The sequence below is a fragment of the Maylandia zebra genome, linkage group LG8, assembly GCF_041146795.1.
Source record: "Maylandia zebra isolate NMK-2024a linkage group LG8, Mzebra_GT3a, whole genome shotgun sequence".
NCBI lineage: Eukaryota > Metazoa > Chordata > Actinopteri > Cichliformes > Cichlidae > Maylandia > Maylandia zebra.
Window position 1 is genome coordinate 10,392,108 of NC_135174.1, and position 24,505 is coordinate 10,416,612.

A 24,505-nucleotide genomic window follows, 5' to 3' on the forward strand; every position below is an offset into this window, starting at 1 on the left:
CAAAACATACCAAAGGACTAAAGTCACGTTTTATGTTTGTTTCTTTTTCTTTTTGTTCGTTTTGCTCTTGTTGACATAGGTTTCCATTACGTATCCATTATATTGCAATCGTCTGTACTTTGAAGGAGAAATTCCGGTTTTTAAGGAGTGACCGTGCTGCCGAGTGAAGAGGACCACCCTTCTCCTCCCCTGCCGACCTCTCCCGAGCTTCCTGTCCGACAACGTCATTACGTCACTCTGCATCCGAACCTAGACCAGTCGCAGCCATTTTAGTCCGCGAAATAAACTTCAATCTCAGAGCTAGACGAATAAAAAAAAAACTGAATACTTAGCATAATTCCGTTGACGCAATTTGGATACCTCGTTGCAGACCACGGCTCGGATGGATTCGCTTTTCAAGTCGTCATATTTCGGTAAGAGCACAAACCAGGGGCGGCGCTGTCTTGTTTTTAGCATGTTAGCCCATGTTAGCTGGAGCGAGCTAACTGGAGAAAATGTTAGGAGGTTGTTGTTGAGGAGCATTCGTGATGTGCAGACCTAGACAGCAGAGCGTGGCTTGGTAAGGAAAGCATGGACAAGGCTCATTTGACTGTAACTTGATGTGTATTTATTCCCTTTCCTAGAAATGACAGTCATGAAAGCGCTTCATTATATTTTATGTTCGTCGCTGTCTGTAACTCACTCCCCTGTCAGATTTAAAGTAGTTATCCAGCCTTAGCTTAACCCACACCCACTCGCCTCTGCGATAACAGCCCAGCCGTCTCACTCAATAACACTCCCTCGGGAAAATCTATTATTGCTGCTTAAACAGACTAGCCTTTTGTGAGTATGGTGTTTGTGCAAGGTGTGTGTTTATTTCAGCCATTTCCTTCTAGCTAACTGCGGATACTGTCTGAATTGCAAGGCATGGCATACAGTGTGTTAGTGAGCCGACAGGCCAATTTCTCAAGTAATACTGTCGCAGTGTACTGAGTCTCCTGGCTTACTGAAACACCGGCATGTTCTCTTCCAGCCTTCCTAGTCTAATGAAGTGAAAAAACAAATAGAAGTAAAATAAAAATGTCTAGAGGTTGTGGTGCAGCAAATCCAAACAGCCTGTGTGTGAGTCATGCAGACTGGCAGGAAGCGTTTATTCAGAGGCGGCTCTGTCGAGTCAGCGTGTCACTGTAAAGTGTGAATTATTCACGTTATCTTAAACATTGTGCATATGGTTGCATGGGAACGGAAATATACGGAGGCTGTAGGTTATTTTTTCTGCCTTTTAGTGTAGGGTTAGTTTGCAACAGTACTGCGGTTTCCAGTATTGCGGTGCTTGTCATGCAAAATAGAACAGGCCAAAGAAGCAGCCCAATGCGCTGGGAAATTAGGGGCTTTTATAAATCCTCCGAGTCGCAGTTTTAATTTTGCTTAGGTGTCACCACACTGAAACTTTTAGTGTGGTTTACCTGGTCTGTTTGTACGGGTTCTTTCTTATTTCTCTTCTTCTTTTGAAGGGGATCTTTTGAGCAAAGTCCCCTAAGGCAGCCAGGAAGGAAACGACATGTGTGTCTGTGGGAAACAAGAGCAGAGCAGCGACTGTGGCTGAATGAGGCAGGGTGATGACATAATTCCTGTCTTATCTTTGGTTAAAAGCAGACATTTTTGTCCTGCAAGACCTGGTCTATTGAAGGCTCAGAAATCTGCAGACTCAAACTGCTCAAAAGCGGCTCTCATGTACGCCCTACACATTGTTCTGTTGTTTGAGCTGAAGCTGAGCTGTGTTTCATACTGAAGAATAGCATGCTGTGACTTAAAAAAAAAAAAAGAGTACTTGATTTTCTTTTTGTTGCTGTGCCATGCCAAACAGGCATGTCCTAAACAGGACTACATGACATGGCAGTTCATCAGAGGGGATGTTCAGTCTGTGCGTTTTTCTATGAAGACAGTGTGGACACTAGGTCTCAGAATTTCAGTTATCTCAGGCTGTTTAAGAGAATGGGTGTGTGTGGCTGCCTTATCACTGGGATTCTCTACAGGGCTATTTGTAAGGTGGCCCATGACCTTCTCTTCAGACATGTTTGCAACGGCTGTGGGTACATATCTCTGTGGCTGCAGCGATGCCTGCAAAGCTATTGTGATTGTAAACCACTTTCCATTGCTTTTAATATTGTATAAATTGTTTTATTGTTTTACCTCTAGAATCCTGCTCTCTGCTTAAGAAATGTTGTCCTTTTTTTTTTCTATATAGGCCTTTTTCTCTCAAGACAATCAAGACACTGTTCCCGGTAAAATGCCATAAATTATGTCACCTGTATGGCACGAGTGTAGCCTGTTTTTTTTATTTTATTTTTTTATAAGGCAGTGAAAGAGAAAGAAGAGCCTAAGGCAGCAGGCACACCCACATTCTGTCATCAGCCTGGACACCTTTGTTGACTTGACTGATCTTCCTTTGTCACGCTGCAGATAATCGGACACAGATAAAACCTGAAGCCAGTGTTAGTTTAGTTAATCTTAAAATCCTCTGTGGCTCGTTTGGCTTTAGCTGAGAACACCGCACTGTGCTAACATCTCCAGTCAGCATTGATAATGTAGAGAAATGCCTCCGAATCACCATCTGAAATCTGTTTGACTTTTCAGAAGTCTCACCAGGAGGACGTTTATTTTTAGCTCTAGTTTAGCAAGCGCAATGATCTAAGGATGGCATAGTCATTCATAGTAGGGCTGGGCCATATTATACCGTTCACGGTAATACCGGTATAATGTTAGGCAACGATAGGAAAATGAAATATCGCGATAGAATATGAGTAAAACGCGCATGCGCAGTGCCTTTGTTTTCATACGCACATGGCCGATTGTTGAGTGAAACAGATGAACCAGAATTGGTTTGTAAAAATGGTGCAACTTCAGTGATGTGGAACTGGTTTGGTGTTTGTCCGTCAGATACACGACAAAGCACATTTTTTTGCAGAACATGCAAGCGGCCGTCGTTATTGTCGTATTTGTTGGACTAAGATGCTCTTAAATCTGGGAGTAATCTGGGTCCTAAACTCCGTATGCTTCAGGTCAAACGAACACTGCAGCATCACTGAGAGTTAAAAACTGTCTAAATTCTTTCATCTTTAATAAAACAATCAGCATTGCTGCTTTACCAGGTGTAATTATGAAGTTTAACTTCCAGGCATCCATGAAAACAGAATTTATTACATTTAACGGAGTTAGAAGTTAGCAGGAAGCTAGCGGAAGTTAGCTCGCTAGTTTCGCTAGTTACCTAAGCATGATATAGCATGTTCTGACTGAGAGATTTCTGAAAAAATTCAAACTTACAGCTCTGCTATCACTTCCAACATAAATGAAGACAGGAAACTAAACAGCAGTGACGTTTGTAGGGTTACTGAAGTTGGGCTAGTTGGTATATAATGATGTGCTACGTGATCGCTAGCGACACAGCTATATTAGCATAACATAAACAGTGAAGCTGGAGGACGAACACTAACACTTTTCCTAGAGCTGGGCGATATGAGATTTTTTCATATCACGATATGTTTTTTTCATTTCAGGCGATAACGATATCTATCACGATATAAGCCAAATAACTATATTTGTAAGATTTAAATGTGCCGTTGCTCACAAGTAAAATGTGAAATAATCAGCAGCTTGTTTTTATTTAAATATTTATTTCCCATAATAAGTTCAACAGGGTAGATGTACTTAAGGAACATGAGACTTTTTCAGATAAATAAAGGCAAATATTCCAAACTACACAAAAGGCAGCCGCTAAAGCGTTTAAGTTTCAAAATAGAACAAACGAAACAGACTAAATTGTCAATTCCACTTAGAAACAAAATATTAATTCTAAAAATAAATCTTAGTTTGTTTTACAGAAGAACAGACAAAACTGACTAACTTTTGTCAATATCAAATAAACTGAGAACTAAAAGGAAATTCTCAATCTCTCCTTATTGTATAGCTTAGCTTTTCAAACAGTTACTTTAGTCTGACAAAAGCCGAATGACGAATTGGCGCTTCCAGTCAGAGACTGAGGCTACGTCCACACGTACACGGGTATTTTTGAAAACGGAGATTTTCCGTTTTCGTTTTAAAAAAATAATCCCGTCCACACATAAAGGCAGAAATGAAGGAAAACACTGCTATGAACATGCCAAAGCAGCAGGTGGCGCTAGATTCCTAACCGTGCAGAAATGTTGGCCAATCAGAAGTCTAGAAGCCTCGGTGGGAAAAAGTAAACAAAGCTGGGGCATAGAAGCAGAACTGAGTCGTATGTGTGGACGGACAGTAACTGTGTGTATATGTAAGCATTTAAACACTGCAGAGAGTAGAAGTTAGGGCTGCTCGATTATGGCAAAAATGATAATCACGATTATTTTCACTGAAATTGAGATCACGATTATTTGACGATATTTATTTAACCCTTTAAGACCTACTATAGAACCAAGTCCACCAGAGCTTATATTATTTTTTTTACATGCTGTAGTGCCATTTGTGGGAGCATTTCAAGTTGCTATACATCAATACAACTGTTATAGCCCATATTTTAATAATATGTATGCATTAAGTCCATAGTAATTACATAAATTGCAAAAAAGTGCAATAAACTACAAAAAAAATTGAAAATCGCTTTTGTTTTGTTTACATATATTTCTACTTGGAGAAATTTAAGAGGTTTATCCCTCAAAACTTTAAATACAATAAAGTTGCAAAAAATAGTTTCCCACCACAGGAAATTTATTTTGAGTGTCTTCATAGTTTTATTTTGGAGATACAGCAATTTTTATATACTGCAGGAAAAACAAAAAACAATCCTATGATGCAAATTTGCAAAGAAAACAGCATGTGCATAATTTCACTGTGGGAAGTGTTACGAACAGCTGATAGGAACGGCGAAGCGTGTTTCTGGAATATTATGTTTTTGTTCCTGCAAGCGCTTTTTATGCAATTTTTGCAAAGCTATATGTGGAACGAAACCGTGACCGAGGACAAGCTGATGGCATAAGATGTAAGTACAACTCCTCCGGTTTCATATGCAAAACAAATTATTGCGCTAGCTTACGCGGTTCAGGTTCTACAGGGATTTAAAAATAGTTACGCAAAACGGAACGTGCGGCTCTGACCGGCTTTAAAGGGTTAACAATGACTTTAAAAAAATAATATAAAATAGTGTGCAACACCACTGAAGTTTTTTTTTTTTTTTAACTCTCTTTTCAACCAACGGCAGTCACTCTCCAAATAACTTCTGCTTAGCTTTCCGAGCTTCCCTCGGGTCCTCTTAATCAGCGGTCTCCAACCTTTTTTGCGCCACGGATGGTTTATGCCCGACAATATTTTCACGGACCGGCCTTTAAGGTGTCGCGGATAAATGAGGGAGGGGCTAATAATCGGCTCAGTCATTTTTAATGATCGTTGAAAGCCCAGATCGTAATCGTGATTAAAATTCGATTAATTGAGCAGCCCTAGTAGAAGTAACAGTAACAGTATTCATTTCACCGAAACAATAACGTGGCGCACAGTGTGACGCATGCACCAGTTTATTGTATTTCCAGACTTGCTTTCGGCACAATTTACAGTGCACGCTACTCTGTTTTTTGTCAGACTTGAAATAGCCAAAATACCTTCACACTACGGAACTTCTTTGGCTCTTCCGTTCGACAATCTCTCCGGCGTTGGAACCATCATCTGTTTTCTCTTCGGTCACGCTCATTTCCTCCATTATGCGCTGGCTCCATTACCCGCTGGCTGCTTCCCAAACAAACACGTGCGGCTTGGCACTTGCGCTGTACGTAACAAGTCACGCGACGTGACGCTGCGGCTGTGATTGGTTCGGCTCTGCGCTACTGAATTTGGATCGGCTGACCCTTTTTTTTTTTCTTTTTTTTTTAAGAGGACAACAGCGGCGAGGTCTATCGCGATAGCTTAATTTCTCTATCGAGTAAAAGTTATATCGCGATACATGTCGTTATCGTTCTATCGCCCAGCTCTAACTTTTCCACTTATAAAAGTTAACGTTAAGGTTCCTGATAGTTAGAGACAAATGCAATCGCATGGCAGGATGCTGTAAACGGACCAAACTTCAGTCAGGAGAACAACTGAGATAATCCATCCACAATACGAGGTTAGTCATTAATATACTGCAACAACATGGGAATAGAGCAGCTGCAGAGAATTCAACATTAATAAATCAATGGTACAGAAGTGGCGGAAGCAAGAAGAATGAGTTTAATAAAGTTTGATTTATCTGACTGCTTTGTTTCGCTTAATGTGCCTTATAATCCCGTGCACCTTATGGTCCGAAAAATGCGTACTGCACACTGCAGTTTAATGTTGCAAAGCACCTCTTTTTAACTTCAGTGGATATTATACATGGTTATGCTCAGGATATGTCAGCCCATTTCTACTGGAAATGCCTTTTGGTTAAACTTTCAGCAAGGAATTTGCATTTGCACTGTTACATTTTTATAAAGCTTTAATGTACATAAAAACCAGCTTCTTGTTTAAGTGAAAATAAATGGAAGGTTGTATTTTGCGCTAGTAATGTTGTGGAGTTGTATTTTGTCTCGCATCAATTATATCGTCAGTTATATCGTTATCGCAAATTTTCAAATATATATCGTGATAAATATTTTTGGCCATATCGCCCTGCTCTAATTCATAGGCTGTTATTTCCATGGTACCTCGGCTGAGCTCCAAATACTTTGAAAACCCCTTTCGCTGTCTTCATCCCTACCTATGCAAATACTTAAAGTTAACTTGACTGTGTTCGTCGTCATCGCCCTGTACAGGCATTTTTTTTTTTTTTAATTTTGTCGTTGAAAGGGAAATTCCTCAAAATAAGACATTGTAACAATAATTGTATCTGAACTGGTTTGAAATGGATGTTTGCACATGTGCGCCGCAGCCCTGAACGTTCGTAAATACTGCATAATGGTGCTGCGTGTGAGAAGAGAAAAATCTGATGCAGGCAAATCAACCATTAAATGGTCTTTGTCCAAAACAAATGCAAAGTTAAAGTACACGTGAGCACGGCAGTGGTAGTTGTTCGGTGAATTCCCGCCTGCTCATGTCTCCCTCCTGTACTTGTCTTGAGGTGACCATCTCGTGTTGTGCGCTACATATGAAGACGACAGCAGTCGGTGTGCTAACCCGGTTCTTGCATCATTGTTCAGAATTCCCGTGTGAAAAGTGTTTATCTTTTCAGCCACTGCCATCTGTAAATATCAACAAGCCTAGCATTAACTCAAACTGATGTATTGTACATTCGTAGTCTGTACAGTGTTTGTGCAGGATCCAAAGAAGAGCTTTGAGTGTCCTTCAAGAAGCCTGGAGAACTGTTCCTGGAAAAAGAGAGTTCGGCCTGTGCAGTAGAACAAATATTGACTTTCAAGCTCACTGGAATTTTAAAAATAGTTTTAGCCTCCTATAATCTATTTCCATGTGTGTTTGCACACATTTCAATTTGTTACTGCACCCATTTCCCATTTTCCTATCATGATATAGAGAAGTGAGGCGTTGCTCAAGATCTTATTTTGCACATTACAGTAGAGAAAACTGGATGACAAATGTGTGCTGACAGGGAAGCGAAGGGTGTCCTTGTTTATGTGTTTGTGATTGCACCGAACAGTGGTCTGTGTCTGTAACACGCCCACGGGCAGAATCATAAACAGTAAAATATACATGCAGCTTCTGCATCTGGAAGGTGAAGCCAGTCGTGCGGCACATCTATTACCTGTGTGAATGAGTAGCGACCGTTCACTCGCTAATGTTAAGCACCCTTTTGTTTCTAGAGGTGTGTTTGTGCGCATTACCCTTTGATGAGGAATGTGCGGCTTGTTGCCTCGTGCCATTAAAAGAACAGAGGGCACAGCAACATGCTGCGCCTGCCGTCTGGATCTGCTCTTTGATTCTGCGAGGGGGACCACCGATGTTTATCCCACAAAACCTCTTCAGCTGCGACAGTTGTTGGGCCCTTCCTCTCTCTTTCACTTCCCCCTTTCTCGCACTCACTTGTTCGCTCAACATGTACTCGCACATGTCACGGAGGTCTGGCTGCTGGAATGCTGCACTGCTGTTCTCTCCTGCCGTTCACTCTTGTGATACGAAATCCATCTAGCTTCATTTTTATAGTCTGACCGATGTGAGTTTTTGAAGTGAAGTTGTTGAACAGGCTAAAATATGCTAAACTGCATTTGTTACTGCTGTTAGGGAGGAACCCGCATCAACAAGATAACTGGCAATCTTACTGTAATGCACAAACGTGATGTGGCACACAGGTGCTTAAAGGTTGTTGTATTAAGATCTTGTCATACTGCTTAGCAGCCACACAGCAATAGGCTAAAATAACCAACTTTTAGCATTTATGCACGTAGAATACCTTTTTATAAAAGCTTCATTTTCACTGCACAAACACTCCATACAGAAGCACGGGTATGTACATGGGCATGCAGTATGAGAAATGTGGCACAAGGCCATTATCTTTCCAGAGTGTCAGTGAATTGATGCATGAGTCTTATCCTAATTAAGTTATCTACTTTGCACACATCTCAGAGAGGATTAAAAGCTTCTTTGTGTGGCTGATTGATTCCTTTTCTCTGCCTCATGCTGCAGTATGATGCTGCACTACAGCTGCAGTTTCTGTTGTCTTTGTATAGACGATCATAGTGTGCATGTTTTCCGTGCAACCTTTGAACGTGATTTTTCAGACCCAGATGAAGCTTTGAGTGTCGGCCGCATCCATTGCAGCATTTTGAAGTGGTGCTTACTACTTTTATTCGCCGCACCTTTTAAAGCAGCATCACAGTGGCACCATGTTTTGCAGATCGGATTTCTCATTAGGTTCAAGTAGTTGTTTCTCAGTGTGGTTTCTCTTGCCCCTCTATTATGTTAAACTCTGGTTTGGTGGTCTGAAAACACGCTAATATTCAGCCACCGCTTTTCAGAAATAAAGGAAAATAAAGCTTACTGCTTTTTTTTTCTTCTTTAAATGTAACAGCCATTATGACTAGACAGAAACAGAAGAGACTTTTAGTGAAACAGGCTTAGCACTGAATGTGGTGTAGGATTATACACTGACTGTCCAGTGTCACTGAGTCATCTGAAAAAAAGGAAAACATGCTGCACTTGTGAGTTTCATTCTCATGATGTTTGTTTTTCTCTCTCCTTCCAGATTCGACTCAATGGCTTAGTGTGACTCTTCACAGCAACTAGCCAAGACTTCTTTCTCCGTCCCTTGTCTGCTGCTTCCTCAGGTAGGAATGGTCCCATCAACAGCTCATATACAGTTACCACCCAAGGCGATGGTTTTCTTTGCATCGGCGTCCCAGCTGTGTGTCAGCAAGCTAACAGACAAACTGCATTTGTTTTAACGTAGTGTGGGAACAAGCATCCATCCATCCATTTTTCTTGATCACTTCTCTATTTCAAGGCTGTTTTTGTTTACGTGGCAGTTTTTGCGTTTAAGTCTGGTCTTTTGGACAGACTGGAGGGATAACCGGTCCAGGAGTGTGTCGTCCATCCAGAGGATGAGACTCACTGGAAATGCACTGGAGTATGTCGCCCTGTTGCTTTTTGTTCCAAAGTACTTGGTAATTTAAATTGCAAACTTAAAAAAGTAGGCTTGTGTCTCTCTTTAGACGCATGCACCCTTCTTAGAAAATGTCTGACCTCTACAGTCACTGTATGAAACACTGTTTCTGCAGTTTTACCACAGAAAGCCATTGAGGTTACACTGCTGAACTTCAAGGCCCGAATTGTCGCTGAACCAGGTTGTTTTAATAGCACATAATCATCATATAAGAGGCAGTGAGTGGTGATGGATTAGAAACCAAAGTTTTGGCGACTGGGGTGAATTTTGTAGTGGTTGCAGCAGTTAACATGGACCAACTGAGAATAAATGTCAAGTTAACTGGCAATGACTCCCCTGTTAGTACTTAATGCCAGATTAATGGAGCTGCAGACTCTTGATGTTGGTCTGTGAAACTGGCACAGATCTTAAAGGAAAACAGTGTAGTGGAGCGCTGCGAGAGCAGAGACTTATAAATGAAAACTGATTTCAAGTCCAAGCATTTGTTGCATGTCTTATGGTGCTGCAGACTCTGTGGTCTGTGTGATGCCTTTGACACTTGAGGGGAGAAAAGAAAGATGCAATAGGAACAGGGTGCTTCTCAGCCAAAAGCAGCACATCAGGATGGTTATTAAAGAGTGCTTAGGTCCAGGAATGGATAGATTTGGGTGCTGCTGGAGAGCGATAAATGGCTCAGACCGAGCAGACTGTTGGGACGCCATGGATACTAAACTGTTTGTGTTGCTCCCCGAAATGTTTCCGTTCCCTCCGTTTGAAACCACCACAACGACGTCATGCTCCGGATTATGAAGCCTGTCGGAACAGAGAGAACATTCATGCACAAATTGGCGTTGTTTCTCTTGAGCAGCGGTTTGAAGTGATTATTCAGTATAATAGCCAACCCAGCTGGCTTAATGAATAATTTGGGCTGCGACTGAGCTGTTCCAGATGGCTGAAATGAAATGCCACCCTTAGCATTTCACCAGTTGGGTGAAGCAGTCATACCAACAGGATGATGATGCTCGTTATTCTGAATTAGCGTTATTTTCGAGGAGCCCACAAAGTATCGTTGAGTGACGCATTCCTCCTGTTGAGGAAGGATTTTAACTGATACTCCTCTTTCTCTTCTTTCCTGTTGCTCTTACACAGGTAGCAGGGAGACATTACACACAGGGACGGTGATCCGTTGGTTGCCTCAGAGCCTCCCCAACCTCCTGAGGCAGGATGGAGCCCCAGGCTTCCCAGAGGCAGTTAGGAGCAGAGGGGGATTGCGAGATGTCAAATCTACTGGTGCCCAGTCCCCAGAGCGAGGCTGTGACCCATGAGATGGAGGAGCTGTCGCTGCAGCCCACACAGAGCCTGCCTCCGCTCAGTGAACGCAAAAATGGTGAGGATACACTGCTGCCACACAACCTCCACAGTTCATCTCTGTTGGCTTCCCACACTTCCTGTCTCTGCTGCAGCACAAACTGAGTGACATTATTTAAAAAGCAGTGAAAAACGGAGAAAAGTGATATGTGTAAATCCCTCTTTCTGTGTTATTCTCTAAGGTGTTAGAGAATAACAAGCATTATTATCAGCTACATGCATACAGATAAAACACAGACAAAATAGTTTCGTAGATAAAATCAGCAGAAACCGTGTAAACTGAAGATGCCAAATACTGTATTTGAAGATTGCATGCGTTGATAGCGCACACACTGTCCAATAATGTAAATACAAAGATGTGCAGTCACTAACTGCCACTCTATTAGCCAATCACGCTTCAGTCCTCAACTCCTGATTCCTCCACCAGCTCTGCTTCTAAATCCTCACAGTGTCAGTGTTGTTTTGGCATCCACATGGGACTGAATATGACACTGATGGATGGCTATGCAAAAACCAGGCTTTGGGAGCGGGTTCGGTTCACCGCCAGCTTCTAATCGTGGCTTAGACTGGCGTATGGAGACCAGTTAAGCCATTCAGTCCAGTCACTGCGGTATTGATCATGATTCCCAAGAAAATCTTAATTCGTCAGATGCAAGTCAACAAATGCTGCAGTGGGTTTTAATCAAAGCTGCTCCAGACTGGATTTAACACGTTCTGGGTGACTGTAGGATTTCGCAGGAGAAACGGCTTGACTGCGGAAAATTTCTGTGGAATGTCAACAGTAGTAGCACCCACTCATCATCTCGGCTTTTGTCATTTCCCCTCCAGTGAGAAAACATACCTCATACTTTCCACCCTCTGAGCCCTCCACAGCACTTTGCCAACCGCAGAGTCCCTCCTCTCATATTGGCTTTTATCATGCAGGTGTTAATCTGTCTGCCATCAGACGGCTCTGAGTCTTAAGCTGTGGCGAGCTCAGAGAGTCTGGAGGGAGAGGAGGAGAATTACAGCACCACTATCAGCAGGATGGAGTTTGGAGATTAAGGGTTTTGAGGTTGTTTTGACAAAGATTAGGAGTCTGAAAAGGAAGTAGCCTAAAAATTGAAGTTGGTAAGCAGAAGTTTATATGCAAACAAATAATAAGAATAAAACGAATCTCCACCAAGCTGTTGATTTTCTTTTTATGTTTGCAAATTGTGAGTTCTACCTATAATTAGCTTTGAGTAACTGACTTCTCTGAACAGGAAGTCCATCTCACTTGAGGTGTTTATTTTTGGAATTCGCGGTTTTAAGAAATGGACCAGAACGGGTGATAGACGCGTATCGCACGTGTTCTCTAGCCAAGTGTAGCGCTGGCTGATCTCTTGCAACTCACAAACTTTTCTGTCTCTGTTTGGATGTCACATGACAGGCTGACGTGCCTAAGCATGAGTAATACAGAAATGCACGACTGTTTCATGGCTGGATGGTCTGTCACGTGGGCAGCTCACAAGCCTCTCAGAAACAGGGTAACGGTGTGTTAATCAGTGTCAGATTTCAGGCCCTCTGCTGTGGAACCAGTTTGGATACAGGAAACAGACACCAGCTCTACTTTTTTTTGATAAAGCTTATAATTAGGCCTGTTTCGGGTGACTCTGAACCCTCCCTTAGTTGTTCTGAAAAAGGCCTGGGCTGCTGGGGACTTCCCATAATGCACTGAGTGTTTCTTCTTAAGTTACCTTTTCACACTCTGTGTTTATCAGTAGTTATTATTGATCTCCGGCTCTCTTCTAAGATGTGAAGTTTGTCCTGCCACCCTGTACAGGGTTTTGGTAGAAGAGATGGTGTGGACGTGTCTGACTGATTTTAATCGAGTATTTTATGAAATTATTGTTTATCAGACTGAGAGCAAGTAAAGAAATAAATACAGGCCACGTTTCCACAAATACAAATGACTTCTCTCTTTTAGGATCACATGTCGAAGCTTATATATAGATCATGTAAAATAGTTACGTTGAAACCAAGCACACCATTGTTTTTCTTGTGACATTGCCAATAAGTTTGATGTGTCACATGACCCTCTTCCTATTGAAAAAAACAAAAGTTGTATCCAAGATGGCCGACTTCTAAACCACCCATCTTGAGGAGTTCGCCTCCTCACATATACTAATGTGCCACAAACAGGACTTTAATATCACCAACCATTCCCATTTTATTACGTGTATCCATATAAATGGCCCACCCTGTATAATCTTTATTTATGATGGGTTTCATTAGGATGTTATCATTACTCATTTAATACTGTCCAAATAAATACACAGCGGTGGTTAGGAGTGCTTTTGACAAACTGCTGAGCTCACCAGCAACACTTTCCATTTCAGCGTCATATTAAGCAGCTGTCAGGGTGTTTGCTAATGTGCGCCTCTGCCAGCGGCTGTGTAATCTCCCTACTGTTAAATTTATTAACAACTGTGAGCAATTAATTGTCTCAGGACAGCTCACACTAACTCAAAGACACTCCGAGCAGGCTGCACTGTTACACAGCCACAAAGGACCAAAGTGCTATACAGAATAATACACGAAAGACGTAAAACGAGAAGGACAATAGAACAAAAGTAAAATTAAAACATCTCACAAGGTGTCAAAGGTGGGTTTAAAAAACTATTGAGAGGAGGCCCGTCTAATGTGCAAAGGCAAATTGTTCCACATTTTAGGAGCTGCAGCCGGGAAGCAATCAGTATGCCTGATTCATACAGAATACTGGAACTTAGCAGAGACTCTGTGATAAAGACCTTATCTTTTACTCCACCCTGGTTGTCTCCACTTCCTCCGTACTCTGAAACACTTGCACTGTCCAGCATTCAAATATTTTAACAGTAACCATGCTGTTTTTTTCCTGTCTCATTTCTCCTTATCTCACAAGTTTGCTTTCAGTGTCTGATTGCTGCAGATTGTTATTAGGAAAACTTTAAAGAAGGGCTTAAAATCAAAAGGTGTCCTGAGTTGTAAACGTTTAAGTAGTTATCTTTTAATTTCTTTTAGTTTAGCAAATCTGAGCAGAGAGGCTGCACTGAAGGCGCAGGCAAAGCAAACGCTTTACAAAGGCAGTCAAACCTGCTGTGTCTCCAAAGTGTTTTTTCGTTAGTCTGCTTACACATAATCTCTAATATATATTGTGTGTGGTACTGGTACTGGTTTAACAACACTCATTTCTTTTACTTCCTTATTTCTGTGTGAGCGCATAAACGCCTCATTCATATCCACAGTTTCCCTTCACACTGCTGAGGTCACAGGTCATCGTGTGTTTGTCAGTCTGAGCGCCGTTTCCCGGAGGAATTCGGGGACGTTGTTTACTGGAAGTCTTAACTGAATCACCTTAAGCATACATGTCTCCACCGAAACCTGGCTCGCAGTGTTTACAGAGCGCAGCGAGAGTCCACGTTACTGATTTTTTTTTTTTTCTTTTTTTCTTTTTTTGAATCGGCAATTATTTCTGTAAATTTTTGACCGGAGCTGCGTTGCCTTTAATACCAGTTTCGTCTGTAAAATGGGCATCAGTTATGAAAGCGATTGGCGGTAAACAGATGGGAAAGACAAAATATTGGTGAGGCAGCTGTTTCCTGTTGTGTTGTAGGAGTTTGTATTTCACAGTAATTTTGACGTGTCCCTTCCTGTGAATACAGAAGTAACTGTACTTGTGCCCGGTGCTTAATCTGTGGGCATTTGCAACTCCCACTCAGTGTATACGTCCCTGTGTGACTGTCTCTTAATGAAATCCCATTAAAGCTGTGTGCTGGTGTTTCTGAGAGAAGCGGTTTCTGCTGAGCATGCAGTTGTTGCTGCCTTTTTACGTTCAGTGTCTTGCAGCGCTGAGTCAGCAACTGCTTTGAAACTCTAAGAAACAGTGCAGTCTGGTGTAGGGTTCCAACTAAGCGTTATTTTTAAGACCGGCTAATCTGCAAATTTTCTTCAATTAGTCGACGATTATCTCAATAACTCTAATCTCTGCTCCCTTTGGGCAAACCTCCTGTTCCAGGCTCCACCTGCTGAAGTCTGCCCACCTGTGAAATCACCCTGTTGTCTCGTCTCACAGCAAATTCAAATAATGACCCAGGAAACATGAATTTTAAAATAATCAGCTGTGTTTTTAACATTGCTCGATAAGACCGTCAGAATAAAAATGAAATGGCTAATATTTTTATTTAATACAAATTAAAGTCCTCATAGTATTTAAACAAAAAATAATGTGCAGATAGGAAAGTAAAAATGGCTGCTGCCCATAAGCTCAAATAAAGCTTCCAATTCAATCAAAAAGATTTTATTTTCTAGTCCAAAATAACAAGTTTCCAAAGTTTACAGATGATTAATTGGACGTGCTCTGGAGTGAGGCCTGCTCTTATCTTTGAGACGATGTTCCCAGCTGCTGATAACAATGCTCTCTGTCGTGACTTCAGCCATTTGAGAGGTGCAGATTCTTTTCGAGTGCCCCTGTTTAATGCTTTACTATCATATTTCACTCATTAGCTAACAAAACTGACTCGTGTTGGCTTAGCAAACATTCTGAGAAGCTTCCTACAGGTAAGCTAACATAAACATTACTGTACAAACAGCAGCATAAACGAGGTATCAACGCTGCGCGCTCTAAAACTGCGCCGTTCAGTGATGACATCACAGCCCCAGTATGCGGCATTTAAATGCTTGTAATGAAGCAGCATCAATGCTTTGCACTCTGCATTTAACTTTGTTTTCTGTGCTTTTACATGGGGGGGGGGGAACCAAACTTTTATTTTTTATTTTTAACATTTTCTTCCATCCTCCTGTTTCGCGCTCCGTTCTTCTTCATTAGTGTTGAGTGCAGTCTTAGCAGGCGATATAGGTGATACTGCTCCTGTAGTGTATTGCAGTTACAAAAACACTTTTACGTCTTATGATGTGTCGACGATACAGACGAGGCAAACAAACTCATCTCAAATTGGTTTCAGTGAAAATGGGAGTAGAGGTGGAGGAGGGGTTAAAGGCTCTGTAGTAGGGCTGCCACGATTAGTCGACTAGTCACGATTACGTCGACTATCAAAATCGTCGACGACTGATTTAATAGTCGACGCGTCATTTGAAGCTTTGTAAGATCCCAAAAGCAGGAATAAGTAGCAGGATTTAAGAGTGTAATAACGGACTGAAACAGAAGATGGCAGCACTGCATGTACAAGGATGCCGTTAAACCCCGAAGAAGAAGAAACTGTGTCCCAGAATTCATAGCGCGGCCCAGCGCAGTTGTCAACAATGGCGGCAGCTAGTTAGTTTTAATATTACTCTTATTATTCTTTCTGGGTCACAAAATAAACGTTTAACATATTTTCAGGCGAGAATGTAGCTGTGTAAACCTCAAATATCTGCTCAGTTTATCAAGACACCACATATTTTCAAAAGCGCTCCGACGTTTTCGGAGGCGTCTGTTACCCACTAGCTCGATAGCTAGCCGGGGGCCATGAGAGCACCGGACTCCCGGCAGATCGTTTTCAAACCCACCGCCCTACTCAGGTTAAACATATACAAGTCACTTAGATAACTTAAAAATGTTATTGTTTGGCTTTTTTCAGTATTTTATTTGTTCCTGAGTAAATCGGCTGAGTTTATTAAACTCCACCGAAACAATCTGCACATTTAATTAGAATTCAATTAACTATCATCTTGTCTTTATTTTTAGTTAGCACAGACCTTAAACACTTAAAGCTGTAAGCTAATGATAGTTATATAAGAGCAGATGCTGCTGGTGCAATAAGCTGTACTTTTACGTTCAATGGATGATGATCTGATTAGTCGCAAAAATAATCGGTGACTAGTCGACTATCAAAATAATCGTTTGTGGCAGCCCTACTCTGTAGCATAAACATCCCACTGTGGGAGGACAAGCTCTTTGGATGGTCTTATTACTCCGTGGTCGAGAGGATTTGACTGGCTTTCAGCTTTTAAACAAAGGTGAATAAATGGTTGATAGAATATCTCTAAACACATGATGCCATTATTAATATTCCTGTCCATGATTTTTCATGTAGTTTAGAACATTTCAACAAAATAATGAAACAAAATGTTGTGTATTGAGTCGTGAGTGTCTTTGCTTAGCTAAGAGATAGCTGTGCTTTAGATCTTCACACTGCAGGCTGTCAGTGATGAGTTATGACAGGGCAATTTTTATTGCCTCCCATCCCTCAGCAGCGACTGTTACAGTCACGATTTGAGTCTTACCAGGCAGATTTGAGGAGTGAAGTAACAAAACAATAACAGGGTTTTAGGTTCAATCGCCTAAAACGGCAGAATTCTAATACCTGGGAGAGACTCGCCACGCTAGCGTGCACCTCTTTGTTTAACCCCGTTTGTAAAGATGTGATCAGCTGCAGAGCATTTAGCGTGAAAGTCTGCACAGTCATCCTAAACATGAAAATATACGTAACGTCAGCACGATGAGTACACTATGAGTTGCATTAGTGAGACATTTTTCTCGTCATCTTTTGGGTTTTCTGTGTTTGTCTTCCCTATTTTATTTCCTCGCTTTCGTAGTTCTCATTAAGCATCAAGCAAGGTTTCTCATCTTTTTCTCTACATAGCAGTTAAATTTGCTTTTCCATGTTTGCTTTCAGTGCTGCAGCTGAGACTCCAGCAGAGGCGAACCCGGGAGCAGCTGGTGGACCAGGGCATTATGCCACGTGAGTAACTGCAACAGCTGTTGTGGCGTGGGTGGGAAATAATAACAAAGTGGTACCCTGGTTCATACTGATAACTCAGGAGACATTTAAAAAAATTATGATAATAATTTGTGAATAAAGTAGATGAAAATGTTTTGTATTGCAGCTTTGAAGAGTCCGGCAGCTTTCCACGGGCAGATTCGCAGCTTGGAGAGAGCCCGGGTAAGTTTATGGGGAAAAAACTACATAAATGTAAACTTGAGTTGTTAGTAACAGTAAAATTTAAGTAATTAACTGATCTGTGTCTGCCTTCCTCTCCAGACTGAGAATTTTCTCAAACATAAGATCCGCAGTCGTCCAGAAAGAGCAGAGCTGGTCAGGATGCACATCCTGCAAGGTTCTAATAATTGCCTATTTCACAATGCACAAACTTCTTTTTTTTAACAATGCTTTAAGTATTGTTTCCTGTGGTGCTTTAAAGTGTTGAAATAGAAAGACTGATGTCATATTTAAGCAAGAAAGGATGTATTTTTAACTTGATGTTAGAGCATTTAGCTGATTTGATTTATGACTGATTGTATAACAATTTTTATTGTCGTCCCCAGAGACCGGAGCAGAACCTTCACTACAGGCCACTCAGATGAAACTGAAGAGAGCCCGACTAGCAGACAACCTCAACGAGAAGATCGCCCAGCGACCAGGCCCAATGGAGCTGGTGGAGAAAAACATTTTGCCGGTGGATTCCAGCGTTAAACAAGCCATCATCGGTGAGAACACATGATTTTAGTTTACGTTTAAATTCATCGGTACAAAAAGATGTCTTTGTTTGATCCTTTGAATAATGATAAAAGATTTGTAATTTTTACTATCTTTCAGTGGGCCAGGTGAATTATCCAAAGGTTCTTGAGGAAGACAGCAACGACGCTTTGTCCCCGGAGCAACCGGCCAGCCAGGAGTCCCAGAGCTCTGCACCCTCACCGGTGGAGAGCAGAGCACCAGAGACGCCCTCTCCAGTAGCACTGCCCAGCACCATCCTGCAGGTCAGCTGGAGGCCCAGACTGTTGTTATTTAACGACAGTGACATTGGAGGTTTTAAGTGTGTCCCCCTCCACCCATTATTTCTTTGCAGCCCGTCCCAAAAACAGACTTCATGAAAGTAATCGCCACCAATGAGCCGCCTGCCAGCCACCCAGCTGTCACCCTCACTCATCCAGTCGCTACAGTTGTACCTCCAAAACCAGCCCCAACACTGGTGAAAGTAAGCACAACGCATCTGTTTCCATTTTCTGCTTTTCTAAGATAAGATAAGAGATAAGATAGAACTTTATTAATCCCTCGGGTGGGTTCCTCTGGGAAATTCGATTTCCAAAAAAAGCACAGCAACGACCGAAGTTACAGTTACAGAATTGTTATATATATACACACACACACACACACACACACATACATATATATATATATATATATATATATATATATATATAAAAATACAGAAACAAATATAAATAAAATATACAAAGGGGATAAATAGAATAAATAGGAATAAAAAATAAAAATACAAGTGAATTGCACATTTCAAGTATTGAGTCTATTGCACTGTTGACTATTTACAAAAAGTATTGCACAAGGTATTGTACAGTGAGGTGAAGAGGCACTACAGCTTAGTTGTTCCCCCCTCCTTTGTCCTCCTGTTTCCCCTCCCTCTCCCCTCCAGAGAGGAGGGGAGAGACTGTTGTTGAGTTTAACACATGTTAATACTTTTTCCCTCCACGTTTGCTTCCACCAAAGCAAAGTCAGCAGAAAGCTCCCTCAGAGAAGAGTCGCAGTAAGAAGGGCAAGGAGCCGAAGCCGAGGGTGAAAAAGCTTAAGTACCACCAGTATGTTCCCCCAGACCAGAAGCAGGAGGCCAGCGAAGCACCCATGGACTCCTCATACGCCCGGTTACTGCAGCAACAGCAGCTGTTTCTCCAGCTGCAGATCCTCAGCCAGCAGCAGCAGCATTACAACTACCAAACTATATTACCAGCACCGCTCAAGTACGTGTGCAAAGCAAATTACAAATACTAGCCCCACCCCCCCCCGTGTTAACATTGAAACCAGTGTTATTCTGCAGTTTTATTTCTACCTGTACTTCAGACGGGTTTCTTTCTATTTTTGTGTTTCTAAACTAGTTTGGCTTGCTTGACATTTGATTTTTAATTATGAAACAAAGCCAAATATTGTTGTTTTCAACAACACAGAGGGGCAGAGCGCCAATAACAGGCTTGTGCCTAATCATATTGATAACTAACAGGATGTTGATGAACCAGCTGCTGTTTTCGTGAAAGTCCTGGCAGCAGCGGTGTAGCAAAGCTGTCTTTGAAATCGCTGTTGGCCTGTGATTTGGTTGACTGGTGTTGTTAGTGAGGCAAGAGGAACAGGATGGATGGACTGTTTGAACCCATTTCCTCTCCTTGTTTTCTTCTTTCTGCCTTTCTTCTCTCTATAACAACACCGTCCCTCTCTCCCACCTCCACTTCCTCTTTTTTTGTTTCATATTCCTGTAATTCAGAAAGGATTTCCTTAAAAAAACAATCACCTCATCTTTGTTTGTCTTTTCCCCTCCCCCCTCTGCTGCAGACCTGTGGCAGAGGGTCAGAATAACGGTGGGAGTACACTGCCAACTTCTATTGTGGTGTCTTTGCCCACTGCACCTCCCCCTGCTGCTCTGCCTTCAGCAATGGCCCGGCCAAACAACTCGCTGTCCAACCGCAAACCCGGTGTCCTGCCTGCCAACCTGGAAGAGATGAAGGTATTTGTTCAAAATCACATTCCCAGGCACTTTGGAAATTTCTGTTTAACTGACCCAGAGAAAAATAACATAGACAAAAGTACTGGATGACTACTCCTTAATCTTTGAATTCTTTTTTTTTTTTCAGTCCCATTGCTGCAGGTGTCACCTAGCTATGCATTTAGCCTTTATAGATGTTTGTGAAAAAACTGGGCCTTCTAAAGAACTGACTGAATTGAAGTGTTTTGCTATAATAAGATGCAACCCTGCAACAAGCCGCAAAGTGTCAGACCATGTAAAGTTACAGAGCAGATGTAAAAGTCTGGCTTGTTTGGCAGAGGAAGTCCTAGCCTCCTCTGGCATTAACATCAGCACAAAAACGGTGCACCGTGAGCTTCCTGACACAGGTTTGCTTGGCAGCTCCTGTGGGTGCGATCTTTGTTGAATCGTTAAAAACTTAACATCATGTAAAGTTGCAGAGTGCCGATGCACAAAGTGTGTAAAGTTGTGCTCTGCTGACTCAGTAACTACAGCGTTCCAAACATTAACATCAGCACAAAAACTGTACACTGCAGTTTCACAGCTCCTGTAGGTGTCCGTGCCACAGTACTTACGTCTGTAGGAAAGACTCTGTGCTGAAGTGTGGTATTTGCTTTATTACAGTGTTATTAGAGAAGATTAATGGCACTATGTTGCCTGCGCACTAAATCAGAAACTCCAACCTGAAGCAGCGTGTCTTCGCACAAAGCCTGAAAACTGCAGCACGTATGAAGTCAGGCGTTTGTGGCTGGTATTTGTTGGTTTTATGATGGCTCATCATGAGTCATACAAGACATGATGTGCTTTAGACGTGCTGTTTGGTGGATTGTTGTCCCTTTAAGCACAGCCAACATGTTTCCACATTTTTCCGCGTCTTAATGCAAAGCCAACCATCTGCTGTCTCCAGCTACAAATTTAACAAACACACATAAATTATGTTAATCTTTTTTTCTCTTCTAATTCTTGGCAATAAAATGAGCACATTTCCAAAGAGAGTGAACTGCTCCTGTAAAAATAGACTACTAAAGTCTAAAATCTGATGCTGACGTGATCCTCCTTTTGTCTTCCCAGGTGGCCGAGCTGAAACTAGAGCTGAAGCTTCGTGGCCTCCCAGTGTCGGGAACAAAGACGGATCTGATAGAAAGACTGAAGCCTTTCCAGGACAATCCCAGCACCACTGCTGCTGCCAGCATACCCACTCCTGCCACTACTACCCTATCTGCCATCCCCATGGAGGTTACCACAACTACCACACCTGCTGTAGTCCCAGTCCAGCAGGTGGCTCCAGAGAGCATGAGCTCTACGCCGCCTGTCTCACCTGTTCCTTTTGATCTCTCCGCCCTCCAGCAGGATGTAGGGATGTCTGAAATTCAAATGCTGACCTCGTTAGGGCCACAGTCCTCACAGTCTTTCAAAGTCCCAGAGGAAAAGGACAGAAGGCTCCACGAGAAGGAGCGGCAGATAGAAGAGCTGATGAGGAAGCTGGAGCAGGAGCAGAAGCTGGTGGAGGTGCTGAAGATGCAACTGGAAGTGGAGAAGAGAGGTCAGGGTGACTCTGCCTCTATGTCCCCCAAGATCGCTCCAGGAGCTGCTGTGAACTCTGTTCCTCCTGTCCTCAACTCTAACCTGGTGAAAGTCGAAGGTGCAGTCCTGTCAAATTGTTCATCGACTGCTGCTATCCCAAGCTCAATCCTGGGTTCACAGGCACTCTCAGCACCCGTGGCAGGAGTGGTGAAGTTGGAGGATGTGACCGTTTCTTCTGGCAAGCCGCTGCAGACCCAAACCAAGCTCATCACACAAATCCAGGCCCCAGGTCAGCCTCAAGTAACCAGCAGCCCACAGCTCCTCTCGCAGTCCCAGAAAAGTCCCAAACTCCGAGCCCAGCCACAGTCCCAGCCCACACCCCCCAGCCTGCAGCAGTTCTTCATCAGCCACTCGGGTGGTGTTTCCCAGGTGTTGGGTCAGCCTCGGACTTTGTTGACAGCAACTGGCCAAGCTGGAACACAGATTCTCCTTCCAGTGTCACTGCCCAACAACGCTGCTGCAATCCAGCTGCCAAGCACCACCGTCAGCCTGCAGGTGAGTGAGCCAGTGGCGTAGCATGGCAGAGGGTGTCACAGAGTAAGTGCGTGTTGATCTACTATAAACTCATCTTGGCATTATTAATGATAATCTTAATATAAAACCTAGAAAGAACCATCTCGACTCATCCTCTGTAAAGTTGAGGTCTTAAGGTCTCGCATGTCTTTCCTCTGCACTAGCCTGTTCTCCAGGCCACAGTCTCAAACCCAGGCCTGGTCCATTCCTCAGTCCCTCAGCTGCAGACCACCAAGGTGGAGATGGCACCCAGCCAGCAGCCGCTGCTACAAGTGAGTCACGTCTCATTAGTAGTTCCAGTTAGCTCTACACAAAAGCCTCAAAGACCTGTGATGCACAGAGGTCTGATGTCAGACTCTCTCATGTCTTGGCAGACTCTGACTATGTGCAATAACACTGCTGGCTTGGAGAACCAGAGTAGACCTGAGATGAATCCCCAGTGCTTTTTGAGAAGCTCCCCAGAGAATAAGCTCTCTCCACGAGCATCACCCAACCATCAAATCTCCAACGGGCCCCTCAATAAGGTGTCTGTCAGGAATTCAGCATTTTTCTGAACTTAACTCTTCAGATCTTCACATATTTCTCTGATTTGATCTTTTCTCTGTCATCTTTGCAGCCTTCCTCTCCTCAGCCCACCTTCATCTTCCAGCCCACCTCCCTGGTTCCCCAGCCTCCTAAGACCAGAGAGCCTCCCCGCTATGAGGAGGCCATCAAACAGAGCCGCAGTCTTCACATCAACAACGTTTCACAGGTTAGATGAAAACAAGCCACAGCTGACACACACACTACTGAAACTGATGTGTGCAGAGTACAGAGAAGCATAAAAAACGTAGGCGTATACTTCCAGTTTTTCCAGCCTTGAGCAGCTTTTTCGTTTTTGGTTACAAAACGTCGAGTCTCTTAACGTCCTTAAATGTCTTTTCAGGTTCCCACAGCAACCAGCCAGCAAATGGACGACCTGTTTGACATCCTTATAGAGAGCGGAGGTAAGTTGGTGCACACTGACGGTGCAAAGAAAAACGTTCTGTTCAGTGTGAAGAAGTTTAAAAAGCCCCAAGTGTCAGAGAAACGGTGAATAAGCTGCTGTGTGGGCAGATTCGAGCTGATTGTGGCTGATCTGATATCAGCCTTTTGGATATTATGTATAACAGAGACCACGTACCGTGTAAACTGCAGACTGCCAAAAGGGGTTACTTTTACTCAAGTAATTTGGAAATGTGAATTTGACTTTTTCTGCATTGATGAGTCATAAAATGCTCCGATCGTCCTCACACTGCCGACTAATAAAAAGCGAGAGACTCTGAATTCACCATGACAGGGACTTCTATAAAAGCTTCTAGGAGTTGTTTTTAAGGTTAATGAGACGAGATTAGAAGGGACCTTCGTGGAGGCTTTCCTCCTTTAAAAATAAACCTCCTCAATAAATTAGAGATGCACATCCCTAAAAACCCACTTCACAAAGCACCACTGCTATTCTGCTTGTGAGTGACACACAATCTTGAAAGAAGTGAAGAAGAACCTAAAGAGAGCACTAATGCAGCCACACCCACCTCCATAACTTCTCTGAAATCTTTGTTGGCGTGTCCAACTAAAAACTCTGTACAAGTGTTCAAAGCTGACAACTCCAGAACAAAGTTGTGTGACATGTGAGAGTCACATGTTACTCTTTTAACTGTGAAGCGCTCGTTTTCAGAGGGGCAAAGGCTCGGTGCTGCTTTGCTACATGAGTGTGTGGATGCCTTGTGAGCATTAAAGGAACAAATCATTTAAAACTGTAATTTGAGGGAGAGGATCAGGGAAAGAGTCTGTATCCTGAAGCTTAGGAGAGATTGACTGATGCAATAAGACGATAACTTAAAGCACACGAGCTGATCAATGATCAAAGAAGGAAACTCATCCTTTGAAATGGCTGTTTTTTTTTTTCAGCAAGTTATTGACCCATAAGTAAGCCTCATAATTGGCTTAAAGGATGTGATTTATTTCTACAGCCTGAACTCTTTTTAAAAACCGATACGATCTAAG

General features: G+C 42.6%; 1 protein-coding gene across 2 annotated transcripts in view; it reads left to right on the top strand.

Moving 5' to 3' along the window:
- Nucleotides 1-209: 209 nt before the first annotated feature.
- The window catches only part of mrtfba (myocardin related transcription factor Ba), a 28,316-nt gene continuing 4,020 nt past the window's right edge, over nt 210-24,505 (top strand). Inside the window, exons 1-16 of one of the 2 annotated variants that reach the window (XM_004562270.4) lie at nt 210-413; nt 9,155-9,236; nt 10,700-10,937; nt 17,533-17,598; nt 17,744-17,799; nt 17,899-17,974; nt 18,183-18,344; nt 18,454-18,617; nt 18,707-18,835; nt 19,366-19,613; nt 20,197-20,368; nt 21,458-22,465; nt 22,648-22,755; nt 22,858-23,007; nt 23,100-23,234; nt 23,409-23,469. In XM_004562270.4, coding sequence (XP_004562327.1) covers nt 10,775-10,937; nt 17,533-17,598; nt 17,744-17,799; nt 17,899-17,974; nt 18,183-18,344; nt 18,454-18,617; nt 18,707-18,835; nt 19,366-19,613; nt 20,197-20,368; nt 21,458-22,465; nt 22,648-22,755; nt 22,858-23,007; nt 23,100-23,234; nt 23,409-23,469 — 2,698 coding nt within the window. In that variant the 5' untranslated portion in view covers nt 210-413; nt 9,155-9,236; nt 10,700-10,774. Of the gene's footprint in view, nt 414-461; nt 560-9,154; nt 9,237-10,699; nt 10,938-17,532; nt 17,599-17,743; nt 17,800-17,898; nt 17,975-18,182; nt 18,345-18,453; nt 18,618-18,706; nt 18,836-19,365; nt 19,614-20,196; nt 20,369-21,457; nt 22,466-22,647; nt 22,756-22,857; nt 23,008-23,099; nt 23,235-23,408; nt 23,470-24,505 lie in introns of those variants that run through there. The other variant, XM_004562272.6, reaches the window with a different exon arrangement.